The following is a 21541-nucleotide window of genomic DNA, read 5'->3' on the forward strand; positions in this document are numbered from 1 at the left end:
TGGGTTCACCTTGATATCCCCAGCAGTAGTGTCAAGAGACTGATCAAGGCTGTACCACTGATTTCCTCCACCTAACAATTACCTTGGTTAAAAATAAAACATTAAAGGGACAGTTGGCCAGAGGTGGAGTTGGGCAAGAAATAGTTTTCCCATCCTGCAAATATTCTAGAGAGTTCTGAATTTGTCTTGTCTTGAATTGTGATGAAAGGTTCCAAGCTTGAAAATATTTGCAAACTGAAACACTGGTTTGTTGGTTTGTTTGTTTTGGTTCACTTGAAACATTTTGTTTCAACAGTTTTTTTAAATATTTTGTTTCAATTTTGACATTTTTTTTCTTTTTTTAAACCTTTAAAAAGATCAGAATTAGCTTAGATGTTGAAATGAAAAGTCATCTGGAACTGGAAGACCAGGGTACTTTGTTTAAAAAATGTTAAACCAAAACATTTGGATGATTTAGAAACTTTTTTCCTGCAAATTTTTTTGAGTTGGTAAATGTGTGGCACCTGGCCCTGCTGAATGAATGGTTTCAGTTTTGACAAATCAGCATTTCTTGAAAAAAATCAGTTTGTTAAAAAATTCCCAACCAGCTCTAGTCAGCAGTTCGCTCTGTGACTTGTGGGTCCAGCCCAGGATTTAGGCAGACCCCTTGTAGTGACACTAGACAGCACAGTCTCTGTTATCAACCTGGGACCGACAGAGCCGCAGAGAACCACAGGGTCTGTCAGTGTCCAGCAGCCTCAATGAACTGTGTTCATTACAGTCAAGCCCTGTTTCTACCACCGGGGGCAATAGAGGTCCTGGCTAAAAATGCCTTATTTTATCTGTTACGCTTTTAAGGGGAAGTTAATGTTCTATTTTGTGTCTGAATTTGAGAAATGGCTGCTGGTGGGAAGCCCTGGAAACCAGTTTCTCTAGCTATTTACTGAGGAGGTGCGTGGTAGAGTAACCTTGCCTTGAACCACCTGCTAACATGCATCTCTGAGGGTGGCGGGGAGTGGGAAGCCCAGATTCCACGGTTCATTCAGTGACTCAGTGGTGCATTGTGATGTGGGCCCTGATCAAGCAAAGCTCGTGAGCACATGCTTAACTTTAAGTGCAAAGTAGTCCCGTTTGGGTCTGCTGGATCTGGGTGCTCTGGAGCTTGGACCGGATACTTGACAGCCCTGCGCCTTGTGCAGTAATTTACACCTGTGCAAAGCGGGTATGAATCTGTGTGGTAGCATTTTAGCCCTCATGTTGCACAAGGTGTAAGGCAAGCGGGGCACCAGGCCTTGTGTGATCTTGGGAAGGATTTCCTTTCCTTTCCTTGTGGGGGCTGGCGTACGTTACTGGGATAAAATGCATCTCACTGTGTCGTTTTTCACATTGCTCCAGGTGACTCAGAGTGGGACCTGCAAAGTGATGGTGGTGAAAATCTACAAGAACGACGTGGACCAGGAGGTGATAGTGCGCGAGATTAGCTTGCTGCAGAAGCTCTCCCACCCGAACATTGTCAGGTGGGTGGTGCCACAGGAGAGGCAGTGGCTAGGGAAGAGGGCCTGGTAGAGATGTGCCAGGCCTGGGTTTTTAAGTCAAGAGTCAGAGTTGGAATCTTTGTATGAGAAGAAACCTAAACCTGAGTTTTTGTCCTGTCTCATAGGTACCTTGGGATCTGCGTGAAGGATGAGAAGCTGTACCCAATTCTAGAGGTAAAGGCTTGTTGCTGGGACACTTCTTGCTTTTAATTGTGAGGGCAGTCAGGGTCATAGGGGATGAACTCTTGCAGTCTCGCTTTCCAGAGGAAACGTGTAAAGCACAGGTAACCCCCACGGTCGCTCTTCGTCTGTCTCCAGTGGCTGGGTCACATAGAGATGTTCCCGAATCTCCTACTGCCATTGAGCTAATAGAACTGGTCTTTAGTTCTGGTAGTAGGAACTCTCACTTTTAGATCCAGAGATCCTGGGTCCTGCCCTGGCACACGGGTGGTGTTGCTCATAGATTGCGTAAGGCACTTTCACTGCAGGGAAGGAGACAGCAGAATTGCACTATAAATGCAGACAGTACATTTTCCATAACACAATGATAGGGCCCAATCCTGCATGGCGTTCTCGGACAGAATTCACATTTACAGCATTGGGTGTCTTGTCTGACTAAAGAGGGCAGGATCAGGCCTACACTCTGAATGGTGTCTTCCAGAGAAAACAGTGTCTCAGACTCGACTCACACAAATGACGCTGAAAGGGGGTAGGCTGGGGAAACCAGAGCTGTTTGGAGTGGGCTGAAGAGTTGAGAGTGAGGAGGAGCTGCAGAGAAGAAGCCTCTTGCACCAACAATGTCAAGATAATGTTGAGGGGCAGAGAGGAGACCGTTGCTAGATCAGCAAGGAGGGGAGGTGGCCCGGTAGAGCAAGAACCTGAAGGCAGTAGAAACCCTGCAGCATTCGACAGCACTGACTTCAAACACTCTGGACAGGCTGTTTGGGAAAGGCCCCCGGGTGCTGTCGCTCATGATCCAGCTGCATCAGCAGAGGTTGGAGGGGGAATATTGCATGGCCGCACCCACGCACCAGTCAGAGCGCCGAGCCCCATGCTGAAATTCACTCGCTCAGGGTTAAACGACAAAGGCAAAAGGGCTCCTGCCCAGCATGCGTGTCTTTGCAGTTCCCCACGGCACTGCAAAGCGAGAGGCCCTTGAGTGGGTGTGGAGTGCTGGGGCTCCCGGGGGTAATCTGGTGCTGCATGCTAGTACTTTCCCGGTGTGCTGTTGCAATCTTGCACTGCACAGTAATCATCGACTATCAGGGCTGGAAGGGACCTGAGGAGGTCATCTAGTCCCACCCCCTACTCAAAGCAGGACCAATCCCCAATTTTTGCCCCCGATCCCTAAATGGCTCCCTCAAGGATTGAGCTCACAACCCTGGGTTTAGCAGGCCAATGGTCAAACCACTGAGCTATCCCCCGGCTCTCCCCCCCGGTTCCCCCCCCCGATTTGCTTAAACTGCAGTAGTCCTTGTGGTGGAAAACTCTCGGATCCTGCCACAATCAATTACTCTCTTTTACTGGGAGTGGTTGTACAGCACCCAGCACATTGCTGCCCTGATCTTGGCTGGGGCCACTGGGCGCTGCTGCAGTACTCGCCCGCATCACGCGAGAGGGGCTGATGAGATCAAGCAATTCCCAAACAGAGCTGAACAGAGTGTTTGCAGAGGCGTATTTGCAGAGCCTCCATTCCAGCAGAGCCTGGCCTCCACAGACTCCCTGTTGTGTCTCGTTTTTGCAGTACGTTAACGGTGGGTGCCTGGAAGAGCTCCTGGCCAGCAAGGAGATCACCCTCAGCTGGAAGGAGAAGGTGGACTTGGCTTCAGACATCACCAGGGGGATGATCTACTTGCACTCCAAGAACATCTATCACCGGGATCTCAACTCCAAGGTGGGCTGTGCTCAGAGATTGACATTCACCATCCCCGGGCAAAGGGCTGGGCCTGTGTACCACTTACTCACACGGCCGAGGCACCACGTAAATCCCACTTGAGCCCCGTGGGCTCAAGTGGGACTTATGTGGTGTCTTGGCCACGTGCTGATCCTCTGCACCAAGGGTGAGTTGTGAAAGCTTCCTTGACACAGCCTGTCATTATGGCATGTTAGTTACGTACCAGGCAGGAGATCCTGGAAGAGCTAAAAATAGACTCCTCAAAGCACGGTTATGGTCAGAAAAGCAACTCGGGTAGAAATGGACGTGCTGGGATTTCCACACTTCTTCTCCCGCCATGGTTGCGAGATGTCTCCTGTCCAGCTTGCGAATCAAACCCAGGGCTCTGTCTCTAATCACGAGCTCCGCAAGGGAAAAGAGAAGCGACCCATCAATAACAGGGAGGGACAAGATGCACTGAGTTAGTTCGCCCTGCCACCGGAACTCTTTCTGTTTTATATGTGTAGCTGTGACAGTTCCCACTTGGGGAGCGTGGCCTAGTGGTCACGCCTGCAACTCCTGGCTGCCAAGGGGGTTGTGGGGATGGGAGCCTGGCCCCTCCCACTCCACCGGACTCCGACCCAGGGCCCTTTGGGCTACCAGTAGTCTGGCAACCAAGGCTGCTTAAGGCTGTCCTCCCCATGCTTCTTCCTCTCATCCCTTATACCCCCTGGGTCAATTTAGTTCAAGGCTTTCCCCTAGTGGGGAAACCCAAACCACAGTAGGTAAGAGGGGGTTAGCGCTGTCCAAGGTCCACAGGGTACTTCCCTCTCTAGTTGTCTCCGGGGTGGGTCCCCCCCTTCCCTCAGGGAGGGCCCCTTTGGGCAGCTGTATCAGAGTCTTACGCTTCGTTCTGCTCTGCTGGAGCTGTGGGCTGCAGGTCTGCTCACCTCTGGCTCTGCCACCCAAATGAGCTAATTCCCGGCCTTTTAATTCCTCCAGCAGATGGAGCAGCTCCCGGCCCTGCGCTTGTCCCTGTCCCATGGCTCCACACCTGGCTGTGGGTTGGGCTGCCAGCCTCCACTGCAGCCTGCTTGTGACACCGCTCCTGACCCCTGCCTTGGTCCATGGCAGAAGCTCCATTCCTGGCCTGGGACCGAGGCTGGGGGCAGGTCCGGGAGTGGAGTCGCACCCAGCCGTGGGTCTGGCTGCTGGCCCTCGTCGTGGCCTGGCTGCAGCTCTGCTCCCGCCCCCAGCCATGGCTCCACTCCCATCCCCGGCCCTGCTCCCAGCCCCAGCTGCAATCCCCTTACCTGTGTCTGCGTCCCTGCCCTGGGAGCCACATCCCCAACTGGGCAGGGGCGCGGACAGGGGTAAGGGGGGGACACAACCCTGAAAAGTTTGGGGACCACTGCAGTAGAGGCTCGTGCTTTCAGATCCAGCGGTCCCAGGTTTGATTTCGCTCCATGCTGATGACCTCCACAGGGGCATCGCATTGCAGCCATCACCAACGAAATAATCGAGACTCTGGTGTCGGGAACTGGTGGAACAGAATCTCTGCCTTGTGCTGCAGCTGTCCTGGCCCTGCAGTACTGGGCGTGGAGAGCAGTTCTGGGCTGTGCCATCCTTTGCTGTTTTTCTGCTCATCATCCACACTTCTCATTAGACATGGTTTCTGTCTGTGGCTGCGTGGGGTGATGGTGATGCTCGAGGGGCCTGTTTCTCCATTGCATTATTATGGGCCGTGTGGCTCTAACCCTGGCAGATTGATCTGCAGGGAGATTCCTCCAGTTAGGGCCAAATCCACCCCTGGTATAAATCCATTTACGTCAGTGGAGCTGTGCTTAGGATGACTTTGGCTCTAATGGTCCCCTTGCTGGGAGGCTGAGCAGAGACTGAGAGACCTGCCGGCTGAATTCCCTGCTGGGCCCTAGAGATGGCCCTTGTGGGTCAGGGTGAGAGATCGGTTCTCACGTGGCTAAGCACAGCAGTGGGATTCAGCAGACCTGGGGTCTGTTCCCCATTCCTCTGCTCCCCCACTGGGGGACCCTGGGTGAGTCACTTCCCCTCTGTTCCTTTCCTCGTCTCTAGAATGGGGATAATGATGCTCAGTGGATTCAGGGGCAGGAGGGTCTCTGGCTCCATTGACTAATGGGTGCAAAGTGCTTTGAGAGCCCCTGGCAGAGGCTTGAGAGAAGACGCCAGCTCCCAGCGTTATCGTCAGACGCTCTGGCAAGGGCTGGGTGCTGCCTGTGTGTCAGTAATAATAATAATATCTAGTGCTGTAAAAGGATTTACAAAGGAGGGTGAGTGTCATCATCCCCATTTTACAGGTGGGGAAACTGAGGCATGGGGAGAGGACATGATTGGCCCAAGGTCACCCAACTGGCCAATGGCAGAGCCAGGAATAGAATCCAGCTCTACCGAGTCCCAGTCCAGGGCTCTAGTCACTGGATCGCAGTGCCTCTCGTAGAGGGCTCCATTCTCCAGGGCTGTCAAGCCAGCCTCTCTCACCTCTGCAGGTGGACTTACAAAATCGTGAGCCTGGGGATGAGCCGTCAAATTCATCCGCTCTGCCTATCAGCCCAAGTTCCCTTAGAGCAGCAGTTCTCAGCTAGGGGTCCGAGGCCCCCTCGGGGGCCGTGAGCGGGTTTCAGGGGGTCCGCCAAACAGGGCTGGCAATAGATTCACTGTGGCTCAGGGCAAAAAGCCAAAGCCCAGCTGTCCCGAGCCCCACCACACAGGCCTGAAGGTGAAGCCTGAGCAGCTTAGCTTCGTGGGATCCCCTGTGGCATGGGGCCCCAGGCAATTGCCCTGCTTGCTATCCCCTAACGCCGGCCCTGGCTTTTATATGCAGAAAAACAGCTGTTGTGGAAGAGGTGGGCTGTGGATTTTTTTATAGCATGTTAGGGGGGCCTCAGAAAGAAAAAGGTTGAGGACCCCTGCCTTGGAGGGGAGGGAGGATGGCAGCTTTATAGAAACACAGTGATGCCACCAAGACAGTGATCAGATCTCCCATTGACTTCAGCGGAGCAACACTGATCTACACCAGCTGAGTGTCTGACCTAGAACCCGGATCTGACCAGAGTCCACTGAGCTTTTACTGAAGCAATTCCCGTGATCCTTTGCAGTCGAAGCTAGGCACGTAGTGATCTGTTTGCTGGTACTGTGTCGTGACTCCTCCATTGATGTTCCCTGAGCGTCTCAGCGGAACCTTGAAATATTGATGGATGTGGCCAGCCACGCATTACAAGGCTGAGGAATATCAATACAGGATGTTAGGTTGGCTTCATTATCCCCACAGCTGTTTGCCCAGCTTAATCGCCAGCCATCAAAACACAAACTCCAGTGGGAAACAGCCTGGCAACCAGGTTCAATCTGCCTCTGGCTTTCCTTGCTGATGTCCTATAAAATCCATTGAAATGTATTTTCCCGCAAATGTATCTGCATGTTGCATTAACTCATTGTAAAATCAGAGCCACCCCGGTCCTGCTCAGAAAGCCAGTGCACGTTTCAGAATGTCACTGCACATCATGTGTGTCTCTCTGCAGTTGTTTGGCCCTGATAGGAATTTCTCCGTTTCCCTGCAGTGCTGACAGCCTAGGATATGGGAGGTGGGGAGGGGATGCAGGCATTAAATCCACTTGACAGTGACATCCAGCCATCTGAAGCAGCTGTTTGTTTTTTCCAAACCTGCCTTACTCTGACCAGACCTTCCTACGGAATTTGACAGAGATGAAACCAATAGGTTTCTGTAGAAATTGAACAGGATTCTATAGGAATTACTCTCCAAAGCCTACTGGCATAGGGTTTAATAGAAAATGATCTGCTTTCTAGAGGTTGCATGAACCATTCTATAGCAGGGATTTGTTTCTCTGCTCAATGTGTAGCATAGTCCAAAAAGTCCTATAGAAATGTTCTTGTTTTCTGTCCAATTCGATAGGACTTTGCCACAAGATGAGGGGTGTGTGTGTACGTACGTGTATGCGCACTGATCACTTTGAAAAACCCAAACCAGGTCCGATTCTATTAACCCCCTCACAAAGTTTTAGTTGTGGGGGGGAGCTGTCCTGATTTTAGACCGTCTCCTCTATTTACGAAAACTGAACAAGGCTTCCATTTAGAAGCCTAATTCTCATTAATATTTAAGGCATTTGCACTTGCATCTCCCTTAGGTGGCCTTGAAAATCTCAGCCCAAACCTCTCATGTTCCCAGGGTCACTGCTAAAAATGAGCTCTTCTTTTAAAAGCAGCAAATTCTAGGCACCGGTTTCCTGAGCGATTGATGTGTGCCCTCGGACTGGTGAGCTACAATTAAGGCCCTTCGTTTCCAGGTTTTATTTTGTTTAAAATTTCCCAGGAATTTGCTGGTGTTCGTTACGAACATTAAAAAACGGGGGCATGTTGGTGGAAAAAATGAACTTCACAGGTTTCTGGGTAACTATCAGGATTAATATCAGGGGATGGGAGGACAGGAAAAAAGGCAACAAGTTGAGAAAAGAAAGAAGTTTAATGCTGTGGGTTCCTTCTTTTGATTTTCTTTTAAAACCAGAGGTGGGACATGGGGGCTGGGATCCAGGAGAGAGCCGGTGAAAGCAGGGAGAGAAGAGACTTACATGGGCCTGTGATAATTGCATGAGAGTCTGCTAGAGAGGAATAAAGGCGATGCCTTTCAATTACTTGCCTATTGGAAAGAGACAAATGTAAATGCCCTTCCACTCCTCCTGAAACAGATGGAGGAAAGAATGTTTAGTAAACTTGAAAACATCCTCTATGCCCTGAGGCCGCGCTGAAGGGTTGGGGCCTGGAGGGGAGCGAAAGGTTGCACCCCTTGAATTCTGGACTCCCTGCTGGACAAAGCCACCTGCTGACCCCAGCCTTTCAGCACTGCCCCTGCGCAGGGGAAGGAGTCGGGCTGTGCTGAAGGGCTGAGATCAGCAGGGGGCTCAGCCAGGATCTGTCTGTCTCTAGCAGCTCTGTCACTGCAGAATCTGCCCATTGTCTCTTGAAACGCCACTGTCCAGTCTGCCTGTTCTTTAGTGGGGCCAGAATGGTGTGTAGAGACTTTGCCTTCAGCACGTAGTTCACACCAGGATCGAGGCCTTTCCTCTGATGGGGCTTGATTCTGGCGTCTGGATGGAGCAGGGAAAGGTGGCCCATGTCACTGCTGCTGTTTGCGGGTTTCAGAGGATTTGCAGTTGCAGTATCGGGGTAATGGCCCATGGGCTGACAGGGTCCTGTGGCTTCCACAGGCGGTTCCTGCAGGAGGTCCTTTCCCTGTGTGGGATGGGAGGAGAGATTTGGAGAAAGTGCTTCTTTCCACTGAATAAATTCTCTTCCACCCCTTTCATCTACCTCCTTCTTTACCCGTCTTTTCCATCCCACAGCGTCCTCTGTGCTTTGAAAAGGCTCCATGTGAGGGGAGTGGGGAAGGATGGAGGTGCAGGGAAGGTCCTTACAACTCTGGAAACCATGCTGGTTTCCCGTCACTCCTGGACGGACGGACACACACACGGACACTTTGAAGTTGACAGGCCAAGCAGCTCTGGATGGGGCGTGGCTCATGGGTGTGAGACACGTGGGCCTTGAGAACATGCCCCCACTCGTGTTGTTCTCCTGCAGCAGGAAATGTTCTGCAGAATGGCTCCTTTCCTGCTGGGTTAGGATAAAGAGAAACACGAAAGCCGTGTGCAAAGAGGGGTGGCAGAACAGGACCTGAGCCTGGCGTACTGGCCATGGTATTGCTGTCTCTGCAACCCCTTGCCAGGGAACTCAGAACTGGTTTTAGGAAGATACCCTGCTGTGGGGGATCAGAGCCCATCTCTTTGGGAGGGGTAAGCACCTGACAAAGAGCATTATGACAGGAGAGGCGGTCTGGGCTAGTGGTTTGTACAGGAAGTGGGAGGCAGGAGCTCCTGCGACCTAGTCCTCACTCTGCCATCGTCTCGCTGTGCAGCCTTGGACAAGTCACTCAAAACACTCTTGGTGCAGTTTTTCACTGGGCGAGCACAGCCCCCCTGGGGGTGGTGAGGGTCAGTTCAGGTCTGTCTAGGGCTGTGTACATGGTGCTGCAAGCTATGGCTGGGACAGGTCATCCGAAAGGCTCCATCCTGCATGAGCATCCCGAAAACATTCTGTCCCCTCCACCCCTGTTGATGCTAATGGGCACTCTGTACCTCCCCAGCGCAGCCGAAAGCTGGTCTAGTGCATGAGGTGGGTGCGTTGCAAGAGGGGTGGGGGGGGGGGGCGGGATGGGGAGAAAAAGGCTCAGGTGCTCTATACGTGGGAATCTCAGACGAGCAGCCCTGGGGGACTCTTTTCAGAACTGCCTCATTCGCGTGACCCAGCGGGGCCGGGAAGCCTTGGTGACGGATTTCGGTCTGGCCAGAGAGGTGGTGGAGCTGCCCATGAAGAACCCGGAGAGGAAGCTGTCCCTGGTGGGCTCCGCCTTCTGGATGGCCCCTGAAATGCTGCGGGGGGAGCCGTACGACAGGAAGGTACAGTTCTGCCTCCCTGCCCCTTGTGTGTCCACAAGGCCCAGGTCAGGTCCCCCTGTCGCTCTCCAGAGCCTCCCGCACAATCAGTATTGTTAGCTTCTCTTCCAGATGGTGGCTCTGTGATGTTGACTTGGTTATGAGTTTATGGGTCCCTGGCAGGATCAGCTCCACACCAGTGGGGTCCGAGGCCTGGCTGAGTGTCACCAAGCATGGAGAGGTTTCTGGTCAGACCCTTCAGAGTGAGGGCACAAGTGCTGTGCTGGAGAATCTTTCTCCCTGGGATAGGTGGGAGAGGACAGGAAAGCTCCACTTCCCATAATGGGTATTGCTCTCCCTTCTTTCATCCCAGCTCTGCTCTCTCCAGCTCTCCAATGAGTTAGGGAGCCATGCAAGCTTGCCTAGGAAAGGTCCTTTGGAGACAAGAGGTTCTGATGCTTGACTGGCCTGGGTCAATTATGGCTGCTTGTGGGACGTGTTCTCCTTACTTTGGAGAAAGAGCTGGTGAAGCCTCTGTTAAAGAAAACACTTGAGCAGGCTGTTTGGTAACTACACATCTATGTAACTATTGTGATCGCTCTGTCCTCCATTGAAATGCAGCCAGTTCTGGGGTGGTAACGTGGCTGCCACTATAAAGGTGCCAGCAACATTGAACGAAGCTTTAGGGACAGGAAGGGAAGAAGAATATCATATGCAGTTATCCACATCTGAATTAGCTGAGGACACTGGGGTTAACACCCCTCCCTTTTGCAGTGTTTTGGGTGTTTATCTTATAGATCTGCTCTAGGAATTATTTTGAGGCAGTTCTATGGCCTGTCTATACAGAAGATGATCACAATGATCCCTTAGGCCTTAATCTGTAAAGAGGTGTCACTGGGTGTTTGGCCATGTGCAGTGAGTCCCTCTGTTTTATGTCTCAGCTGAAAGACAGCACCTCCTGCAGTTCCCTGCGCTGTATGTTGAAAGGAACAGAGCAGCTTGGTGAAGGCAGGCAGAGAATGAAAGGCAAGGGATTGTTCTCTTGTTACACGTTTCCCTGCCCACACCCTTGCTTTTGGGTGACCTCAAAGCAGGGTTGCTCGGTCTGCCGTCCTCTTTCTGACCCTTTGCCTCTGTACACACCAGAGCCCCCCCTCACTCTGTGTTTCTGCCCCTCTTGCAGGTTGATGTGTTCTCATTTGGCATAGTCCTGTGTGAAATACTGGGCAGAATCCCCGCTGACCCCGAAGTGCTTCCCAGAACGCAGGTAGTTATTACTGCAGCTCAGGTCTGACCGGTGGATCCTGCATGCTCTGAAGTTAACAGACTGGGTGCCTGTGGTTTCTCAGACAGACACACACACAGACACACACACAGACACACACACAGACACACAGAGTTTTCCAATAACCAGTTTGTTGTGGTGGGTTTTGTTTACATTCTCGGTGGGAAAAGCATCAGCTTTGATCAAATGTAATCAGTTTTTCTGAAGTGCCATTTTGGTTCCCTATGTTTTCATCTCAAACCTCTCTTCCAGACATACCGTTTTGAATTGACGTTTCAGCTTTTAAGTGGAATGGTCAATTCAAAGCACAAATAGTCGTTCCATATCGATGTTCTGAACTGGAACGCTGTGGCCTTTTGCATGGAAAGGGTGAAATATTGTTTCCATTTTTAAAATGGCACAGTCGTTGGTTTGGTTCAACATCGCCGAGTCAGAAATGCTCTGGCGTGACTTCCCTTTCCACGAAGTTCTTTTCTATTTCAACGGCTCCAAACCGACGTGGTGCTGTTGGAACTTCCCCTGGGATGGAAATGCCCTTTCCCGAGCTGCTCTGCTTAGGAGGGAAAGAAGGAAGGAAAGAACTCAAAATAACCTGAGACTGGGGAGAGACTAAACTCTCCATCTGTGTGCATGAGAGGAAGGGAATTCTATGTCAGAAAGTGGTGCCTCAAAGGATGACGCTACAGACACAGAAAGTGCTACGAAGGGCTGAGCTCCAGCTGAAAGCCTGGATTTCACGTTGACAGTGAGTGCTCATCACCTCCCAGGATGGAGCTCACTGACTCACTCATCTCCAGCTCAGGTGCTGACATGGTGGCCCCCGTCACCACGGTGCCTAAGCACCTCATAATCTTGAATGTATTTGTCCTCACCCCTGCGCAACAGGGCAGCGCTGTCATCTCCATTTACAGATAGGGAGCTAAGGCACCCAGAGATTACGGGGCAGATTTGAAAGGTACATCAGCTCCTAAAGATGCAGATAGGCACCCAGGGGAATTTTCAAAAGTGCCTGCTTGGGAATTAGGCACCTAAAAGAGCATTTAAAACCCCCACGAGAAGCCTATCTGGATAGGGAAGTGAAAATCTGGCCCCAAGTGACACAGGAAGTTTGGGGCAGAGCAGGGATTTGAACCTGGGTCACCTGAGTCCAGGTCTAGTGTCCTAACCACTGGACCATGTTTCCTTGTAATTTCTGAATCCATTTCAAATCATTTACGCTAGAGGAACAGCGTTGCCTAAGGGTGAGCGCGCACGGCTAGGAACTGGGGGAGTCTGAGTCTTTTCCTGGCTCCACTGCTTATCAATAAATTGATCGTTTTTCTAAAGTGCCTGTTACTTTGGTACGTGTGTGCGCTTAGCCGTTAACGTAATGGCTATGATAGAGGGGTCGTGAATCTTAATCCATGGATCAGTGCTTTGAGATCCTTTGATGCGAGGTGCGAAGGAAGGGCATAGGGGTTGCTTTGTGATCCGACTCTTCCATACCATGTCTCCTGCTTCTCGCTGAGGTTCACGTGGCCACTGGTGGGGTCGAGCTTCAGGGACTGGGAAGTGCCTCCAGAGGGAGGGTAAAACATCCGTCAGATTCCTTGTCCCTGGCCAGCCACCTGGAAAGAGCCATATCCTGAGCCCTGCAATTGTTCTGAGGCGTCACAATCCCGTTCCTTGGTGCAAAGCGCTTTCCCACAGCCCACGCCCCGCCCAGTCAGACCATCCCCTCCCCCTCGCCTGTCATTGACCCAGAATCTCGTTGTCTGTCTTCTCCACCAGGATTATGGCCTGGACGTTGCAGCTTTCCAAGGAATGATCAGTGAATGTCCCAAGCGGGTTTTGGACCTAGCCGCTAGTTGCTGTCGGGTAGGTTTCTCCCTCGGTTTCCTTTCTCTCTCTTTCAGTTTTACCATCTCACTTGCTGTGTGTGAGAACTCGAACTGCCCTTCAACCCCAGTGGGGACTGAGCCCTTCCCCTTCGTCACAGCCCTCTGCCACTTGAGGGAAAGGAGTGACTTGGGGACCTGGCAGCGGAGGGGAGGTTTTATCCTCTATGTAGACTAACCGCTACAAGAGGACACTTAGCCGGTGTGTGACAACGGCAGAGTAATGAGAAAACTTGAGGGAATCTGGCAACACAGGGGCAAGTTTTGAATCCGGGTGTCATTGTCAAACTTACCCGCTGCACCAAATGGTTTTTGCCCTGGCAGTAATGGAGGAAACGGCATGTATTTTCCCAGGAGTCTCTCTCAAAATCCCCTCCCTTCTCTGTGCAGTGACGTGGTCCCACAGCAAAAAAAGGTTAGATGGCCACTGGCATACACAGATGTCTGATATACAAATGGCAAGGATGCAGATGGAGAAACAGGACCTAGAGGATGTGGTCTGCCTGCATTGCTGACTTTACAAATTTGTTCTCCAGGGCCCACCGGTCACACCACATCATCTTTTGCTTTTTCATTTTCCTTTAACTTCTGGTTTTTTAAATAAAATGTCACAGAAATAGCAAAGATGCCTCACTGTGCTGGCTGGAGCAGCTCTGTTGCCAGGCCGTACAGGGCAGGCTAGAAATGAGGCAAAAACTCACCACATTACTTGCAAGGAGGAAGAAACAAAGGCAGTTTCTCACTCAGGCAGATAGCAGAGAGTTCTGTGACTATATTTCAACTAATTACTTTGGAACTCAACGGCAGCAAATTAAAAGAAGCTGCAGCAACAATCCTCAAGATGTGTCATTAGTTTATTCTAGAATCAAAATGATGAATCAGAGTTGGTAGCTGGCTTCAAGTCACATGTCTTTAGCTCCTGCATCTCTAAGGCTGACATGAGGAGAAGTGGCTGGGGATGATTCAGGTGGCTTGCAGAGAGCGGGTCTGTGTCATACAAGGTGGAGGACCTTCCCGCAGGCCTCGCGCTGCGCAGCACTTCAAAGGGAAAGTCAAGAACTTGACGATGCAAAACGCCTGCCATGGCCAGGCCTGCTCAGGATGAGATGTGTCGGGAGGGATTCAGGGGGAGCTTATCAAAGGCACAAAGGGTGGCCAGACACTCGACTCCCACTGGAAGGCAATGGGAACTGGGCACTTGCCTGCTTTGTGGCTTTGAAAACCTCCCCCTCAAATCCCCTGGCCCTGCACATTTTGGGTTGGATTCTGGTCCAGATCCTCAAAGGCACTAGGCACCTAATTCCCACCGATTTCAATGAGAATTAGGTGCCTAAATATCTGTGAGGCTCTGGGCTTCTGTGCATGAATAGTTTCAAGGCCCAGTCTGAGAAACACAACTGGCCTTATTCTTCTCCGTGCAGAGGAGAGGCAGCTTGCACATCCCCCGCTCAGGTGCCTCTAGGGCCCCATTCAGCCACTCAGCCCTGGTGAGTGCAGTGCCTTGGGCAGCTTCACTGGCACCTCTGCTGCCATGGCAGGGGCACGGCGTTACCAGCATGCATGACCTCTCCTGACCCCAGACCTGGAACATCCCCGGTCCTAGGGCTCTTCCAGCTCGGTGGCTCCGATGCCTGATGGCCCTTTTGCAGGTCCTTTGCATTGGGTTAGTGGTGCAAAGGGCTGCCATATGGGGGTGAGTTTCCCTGAGAGAGCCAGAGTCTCCCCTCACACTGGAGTAACACCAGGTGCAGGAGAGAGGAGAACCAGGAGGGTCTTAAGCTTCCGTGTCCTTGACGTTGTTAGACCCCTATGCAAATGCCGTGCCAAAGTCAGCTGTAACCTGTGTGTCCATAGAGCAGGTGCGACACATCATGCAAACAAGTTCAAGGCAAAATGGATGAGCAGGTGGGCTTGGCTCTGTGTTAACATGATAAAGCTGCTAAGAAGTTACTTCTGACAAGAGGCAAAGAGGGGACAGCATAGCTGGGAGGGAGGGTCATGCTGATGTCCACATCTCAGACACCCTCACACCTTACTCCTTTTGGACCCTGCTGCCTTGCAAATCAGGGTGCAGAGGGTCTTGGGACTTCCCACCACTCAGCGTCCAGGGCTGTGCCTTGTGCCTCTCCTTACTTGTGCCCACAAGTTGCTTCCATGCACCCTCACCCTGGAGCACAGCGCCCCTTTGCTCCTTGCTGTGTGCACCATGGGAGGACTTGCAAGGTCGAGACCCCGGTCAGGTCTGCAGCTTTGATGTCCCACTAGCCTAGCTTGCAGCCCCTGGGAGAGTCAGCCCTATTTTCCCCATGTCCCCTCCCAGCAGGAAATTCCCTTCAGCCTCATGTTCCTCCTCCCCCTTTCAGGTGGAAGCATTTAAGAGGCCCTCTTTCTGTGAGCTGCTGGATGAACTGGAAGACGTAGCAGAGAGTTTGGAGGCTCTAAAGGACAATCAGCTGTCTGGATGATTGCCCAGGCTCTTCTGAGCCCTGATGGAGTCAGACGCAAACTGTAAATTACCTGTACATCAGAAAAGGCGAGAGGAGAAAGAGCGCAAGGGTGAAAAAGCGAAGTAATGCCCTGGTATTTATTTAATTGTATTCTCATTCTCACATAGAAAGTGTGGCTTGAAAAATACAAAGGTGGACTTTCCAAGGGTTTTTTTCTAGCTGAAGTTTTTAACAGAAATAATTCCAACACTGAGCAGTCTTTGCTTGGTTGTTTTTGTTTTTTAAAGAAGATACTAATTTCTGATGTAAATACAGAAGGTGAGAGATTCTGGAGGGGACGCTTGATAATTGAATCTCAGCTGGGGATGCTCTCTGAAGCCCAGGATAGAAGTGTGGCTCCCCCCACCCCTCCATAGTCCTACCTGTGTCTCAGCCCTCCAGCCTTCATCGGAGCCATCTCTGGAGGCTGTGGATTTGGCGTTGTGTAAAGGGGAAGGGGTGGCATGGCAGATTGTGAGCCAGTAAAGTCGCCTTACAATACATAGCCTTAAAACCGTCCTCCAGTAGCCTTGAGAGGAGAGTACGTTCTGTAATGTCTCTGGTCATGTGACCTTCCTAGAAACCGGCCAGCGTCCAAGCACGCTTGTTGTGCTCAGAGCATTTTGGGGGGTTCGTGTAGACAGAGGGTGATGGTTTGGGAATCCTGATTGGCTGCTGAGGAAGTTAAAATTGCCTGTTTGTGGAACATTCCACTGAGACGGGGGTATTTGCTTGAAAAAATATAAACGAATGAACCAATATATACCTTTTGGAAAAGCTGCATCAGGGATGCTCGCCGTGTCACAGGCGTGTCCGTGCCAACAGAGAAGTGCTTGCCGTGTTACAAGCGTGCCCATACCAACACAGGTGCTCACCATGTCATAGGCATGTCCATACCATCAGAGGGTCTTTGTGTGGTACAGGTGTGTCCTAGCTTTCTTACAGCAGATGCTAGACTGTCTGGGTTTATTCCCATGGCTCCCACACCCCCAAGACTCCTGTGACAGGGTTGCATGCCATACAAAAACATCCCAACAAGCTCTGAGGCAGGTCTATCAGGGGGTTGCTAGTCACTGGTGAGGGGCCATGATTGGCAAGCAGGCAGGATAACGCCGACCACCTCCACCCTGGGGAGATCCCTGTGAGTTCCTGGCTGTGTTCGCGTCTTGATGCCCCTTGTCGTGGTGGGCACTGGGGCGTGCGCTCCATGATGCAGGCAGTCGGGACAGGGTGTATTGGGGTTGGCAGCCCTGGCCTTCGCTGATTTGGGATATGCTTCAGATCATATCCTGCTGCATCACTGTTCTGGGTCCATCCCCAGCTGCCCTCTCCAGGGGCGGATGCGCTCCCCGACAGGCAGGTTCAGACTCTGGTACTGTAATACCCACCTTATGATTCCGCCTTATCCCATTAAAGACTAACCACTCCCTGAAAGGAAACCCTAGTTTATCAGTGCACCTAAGCAAGTGTCCTGAACATTGCTAATGGGATCCCATCATCAGGTTCGTGCAGGCCCAGCACTTCGGGCTCTCTCTCACCTCTGCAAAGCACCCTCCCGTAGCAGTTTCTGAACTAATGCTGCCAGGCAGATGTGTTGTCCGGGGGACTGACAGTGCCAGCGCAAGGCTGGAGACAGAGGCACGCTTTGCAGAGCTGCAGAACAAGAGCCGTCTTTGTTGGACCCCATTGATTTGTTAGTCGGGGATGGGGAGGCTTTGGTTAGAGAAGTCAGGCCACAGCAAAACAGCTTATTCCCACCCGAAGCGAAGGAGGAATTTGCGGAGGCTCAAGTCCTGAGGCATTGTGGGGATGCATGAGCATCTGATTTATGGGCTCAGGAGGAGAAATGAAGAATGTGCCAGTCATCTATCCCCTGTGCAAAGCCATTTCCTCATGTGTGGGTGTTTGTGTGTGATGACACTGACCCACTTCGCAGGGTGTGGTGTCCTTGAATCAAAGGGCTAATGTGCTTTGCAGATGCTAAGGTCCAAGTGTTATATTTTCTTCTGGGATCGGATCCAGCAGAAAGAGGTTAAATACAGTTAGGGAAATAGTTGGAGAAGATGGGGTGGGCTGAGATGGGAGGGATTCCAAATTAGGGGCAGGAAGGGGAGGGGTTAATTAGAGTTAACTAGCAGTAGCAGAAACCCTTTTCTAGTGTAAACTTAAAAAAAAAAAGGCAAGTGATAAATCCAGCATCTGACTAGTTCTGGGCTTCTCCTAACACATGGTAGGGTCTTGTATATGAATGATTTCTCAGCAGCAGGGCCAGCTCCATCACTGGTTTAAAGTGGTGTACTTCGGTTGAATTTCATGGAGTTGCACCAGGTTACTCTGGCTGAAGCTCCTGCCCCTAAGTTGTAGCTCTTCGGGGCAGGGCCTGTCCGGACAGTAAGGCTGAACACAAGAGGACCTCAGTCCTGCATGGAGCCCGTAGGTGCTGCTGTCACACAAATGATGAAGCATAAGTGGGGACCAATTCACACACTGCGGTGATGTGCTGTAACCTGACGCACAGCCACTTCTTATTGTATATTTCACACTTGGTAAATGTCTTGACCAGTGTTTTCAGATGTTCCTTGGCTCTGGCTGCTCCCTGAAGCCTGTAACAATGCAGCCGCTCAAATACAGAGACTTTGAATGCTGGTGGATTCTGTGTCCTGCGAAATACAAACAACTGTGTGGGGAAATGGCACTGACATCTGTGCAAGTGAATGTCTGCAGTAATAAGGGACAGCGTTGTAATGGTTTTGCATTCTCTCAAGGGACTGCAAGGATTTGGAAGTCTGCAAGAAATATACTCAATGCAGCAAAGATGCATCTTACAGTGAGAGATTTACTAGTTCAAACATGTTTCTGGAAGATTATTTGTTGCTCCATTTTCCTCTGTATCGCTGCTATGCTTTTTGTCATTTGCTGATGAGTTTATACACAAGGGACTTCTTGCTTAAGAGTTACAATATGCTCAGCAAATATGGATTTCTGTGCAGCGGGCTCCAAGGAGCAGAGTCTTAAGGAGCAGCAGGGTGAGATTCCCTAATTATTCTGCCGAGGAAGGAGACCGTGGCTATTTGACTCGCTTCCCAATTGGAGTCTCTGTACCATCTGAGTGGAAGTTACAGGAGCTTGTGTTTTACTGCCTGGCAGTACAAACACCATTGATATGCACTGTGTATCTTCAGTGTGAGCCAAGCACCACCTGCGTCATGGCAAAGTGCAGGGTGGTAGAAGGCAAATAGCTAGGTTTGCATTGAACTATTAAAAGGTGATGCATGGTGGGAAAGGAGGAGACCTGCTGAGGAATCCCCCTGCCCTCTTCAAAGGAGCCAGGCTGTACAATCAGCTGTTGTGGGGGGCAGGGGATGTACCTCTTAATCTTTTGAGGGCCAACTATGGTGACGTGGAGCAAGACCCACGGCCCAATCCAGCATCCATGTGTAACTCCCATTGGCTCAGCGGGAGCTGGAGTGGACCCTAAATGAGGGACATAAGGGTATATCATAACGTGGAGAGCCCTGAATGACATAGGGCCTGATCCAAAGCCAGTGAAGTCTTTGGATCAGAGTCCCTTGGAACATAGGACTGGAAGAGACCTCCTGGGTCATGGCGTCCAGTCCCCTGCTTTGTAGGCCACCCCACCGTATCATCCCCATCAGGAACTTATCCAGCTCCATCTAAAACCAGTTAGGTTGTTTGCCCCACACTGCTTGTGGGGAGATGTGCCACAGCCTCGCTCCTCTGATGGGCAGAAGCCTTCTTCTGATCTCCAGCCTAAATATGCTCCTGGATCGTCCACCGCCATTTGTTCTTGAGCCAAAATTGTCCTGTAGCTTCGGTAGCTCTTCTCCCTCCCTGGTATTTCCCCCTCTCCTCTCCCCATGTATTTATTGACTTCAGTGGGCTGTGGTTAAGGCCCTCTATTGCTTTAATAACATTAGCAGAGACCTTCCCCCTTTGCCTCCTCTCCACAGCATCTGGAATGCCAGCTGCGTGAGCCCACTCCTCTGTTGCAAATACTGAACAATAACAGAGGAATCCAATTTGGCATGGAAGGCAGGCACTTTTGGGGCTAAAACGAGGTAGGGCCCTGCTCATAGGGAGTGCTGCAGGGCATGGGCACTGGCCTGCTTCTGAAGGTACAAGTTGCAGTTTTCAAAGGCCGTTGTGGGATTCAGTGCCCAAGTTTCATTGAATTCCGGACAGGATGGAGTTTGGAGGCCCAGCTCCATAGACTGGACAGATCTGGAGCAGAGCGAGATGTGGGTTGCTTCGTATTATTTGGCTTGGCTTGGCTGAATGGGCAGTGCTAGTGATGAGTGGTCTCTGCAGAAGAGCTAGCTGGATTCTCACACCTCTAACCTCATCTCCCAGGACAACCTCCTTGGTGCATGAAGAATGATCCTCTAGCAATAGGTGTGTCCCATCTAAGACAGTCTACTCCTTCAGTCCTTCCAAGTGCCCGCTTGCCATGTGACTGGCTCCTCTGTAAAGGGCTGGAGCAGTCGTTTGTGAGGTGAGCCCGTTCTCCAGTTATTTACTGCAACCCCAGCCAATCCCAGCAACCCCTCACCCAAGGCTCCGATCACAGTGAAAGTTACAAAGTAGAACATAATTGCAGAGCGAATAGAAACTTTGTTGAAGGTCTAGTAAAGTATTGTCGACTGCTTTTAATTGTACTGTTCTGAACAGTAGCATCTTTTCATGGATGCCTGGAAAGGAAGTACATTGGTTAAAGGGATATGTTTGGTACACACTGAGGCTGTACGAAGCAGAGGTGTCCAGCTGGTGTCATTGGGAGCGTGAACCGGACAGATGTGTAGCTGAGTGCAGTAGGCTAGGCCTGTCTGTGGCTAGGAGCTGATAATGGTACTCATTTAGTTCTGGAGAGCTGAATGAGGGAGACGTTGATGCCAGTCAGGTCCTTTCTAGACAGCAGGGGTGAAATTGTGGCTCCACTGAAGTCAGTGGGAGTTTTGCCATTGCCTTCAACAGAGCCAGGGTTTCTCCCCAGACGTATAAAGAGTTAAAGTTTGAGATGAGCCAAAGCAAACACCCTGGGGAATTTCCACCCCAGATGTGAAGAGCATTGCTGGGATCTGTCTCTAGGAAGCTGGCTTTGATCCCTCATCCTGCTCTTTGGGAACGTCCAGCTCAATATTTGAACTTCCCAGCTCGGAGCCCTGCCTCTGAAATCAGGGAGTCACGATGCTGGGGATCTGTGTAGCTCTGCCGTTGTCCTCCAGGTTGCATTACTCACCTCCCAGTCACAGTTAATCACAGGCTCAGCACATCAGTTCCCCAGCAGGAGCCCACTCCTCCAGCTCCCTGTCTCTCTACTCTGACAGACTCTCCACTCCACAGAAGAGAGCGAGGGTACAGACCATGGTGTATGTACGGTATCCAACAGGAGAGTGTGTTTCTATCACAGAATGTCTTTTTAAAAAATGCCACTTTGGAATAAAGTCCAGTGCTTCTTTCCCACACAGTCCTAGGCTCTTGTGTGTGTTTTGTTCTCCTGGGTCGATTGAGTAGTGTCACAGAAAGTCTGTGTGTTTCCACTCGCAGTCAGCTATGGTATCTAAACAGATGGTTCATGCTCTATTTATCTGTGTAATTGACGCTGTAAATCTTTACTTAAATTGCACTTGCAAAACAGCTTTAACTGTGAGATGACCAGATCTTTCGCTGTTCATCTTTCTGTAATGGGGCCAGCTGATCGGCACTAAATCAGACCCTTCGCTTTAGTTTAGGAGATAGAAGATCAAGAAAACAACACACGTGATGTGCTAAGACAATCAAATTGACACTTGCATCCTGGCAACCCGGGCTAATCCAAACAGACCCAGCGACAGTAAAATGATTTTCCTTCCCGATCACATTTATATTTCATACTTTCTGACTCATACATTGCAAACAGCAGCATTAATTGCTTTTTCAGATGCAGCCCACTCACAAGAACACCCTGTAAAGTCAGAGGGAGGATGTGTTTTGTTTTGAAACAAGGTTATGGACTCACAGGGTTCTCCTGTGTCC

The 21541-nt window shown here is 50.9% G+C and overlaps 1 protein-coding gene across 5 annotated transcripts in view; it reads left to right on the plus strand.

Annotated features, from left to right (window-relative positions):
• LOC102942188 (dual specificity testis-specific protein kinase 1) overlaps positions 1 to 20938 on the plus strand; it is a 67251-nt gene extending 46313 nt beyond the window's left edge. For all 5 annotated transcript variants that reach the window (XM_037879960.2, XM_043530369.1, XM_043530370.1 and 2 more), the window contains exons 3-9: positions 1375 to 1496; positions 1640 to 1688; positions 3259 to 3408; positions 9711 to 9884; positions 11044 to 11127; positions 12916 to 13002; positions 15386 to 20938. In XM_037879960.2, the coding sequence (XP_037735888.1) occupies positions 1375 to 1496; positions 1640 to 1688; positions 3259 to 3408; positions 9711 to 9884; positions 11044 to 11127; positions 12916 to 13002; positions 15386 to 15487 (768 nt within the window). In that variant the 3' untranslated portion in view covers positions 15488 to 20938. The remainder of the gene's footprint in view (positions 1 to 1374; positions 1497 to 1639; positions 1689 to 3258; positions 3409 to 9710; positions 9885 to 11043; positions 11128 to 12915; positions 13003 to 15385) is intronic.
• The last annotated feature ends 603 nt before the right edge of the window (positions 20939 to 21541 follow it).

Source organism: Chelonia mydas, chromosome 16, assembly GCF_015237465.2.
Source record: "Chelonia mydas isolate rCheMyd1 chromosome 16, rCheMyd1.pri.v2, whole genome shotgun sequence".
Taxonomy (NCBI): domain Eukaryota; kingdom Metazoa; phylum Chordata; order Testudines; family Cheloniidae; genus Chelonia; species Chelonia mydas.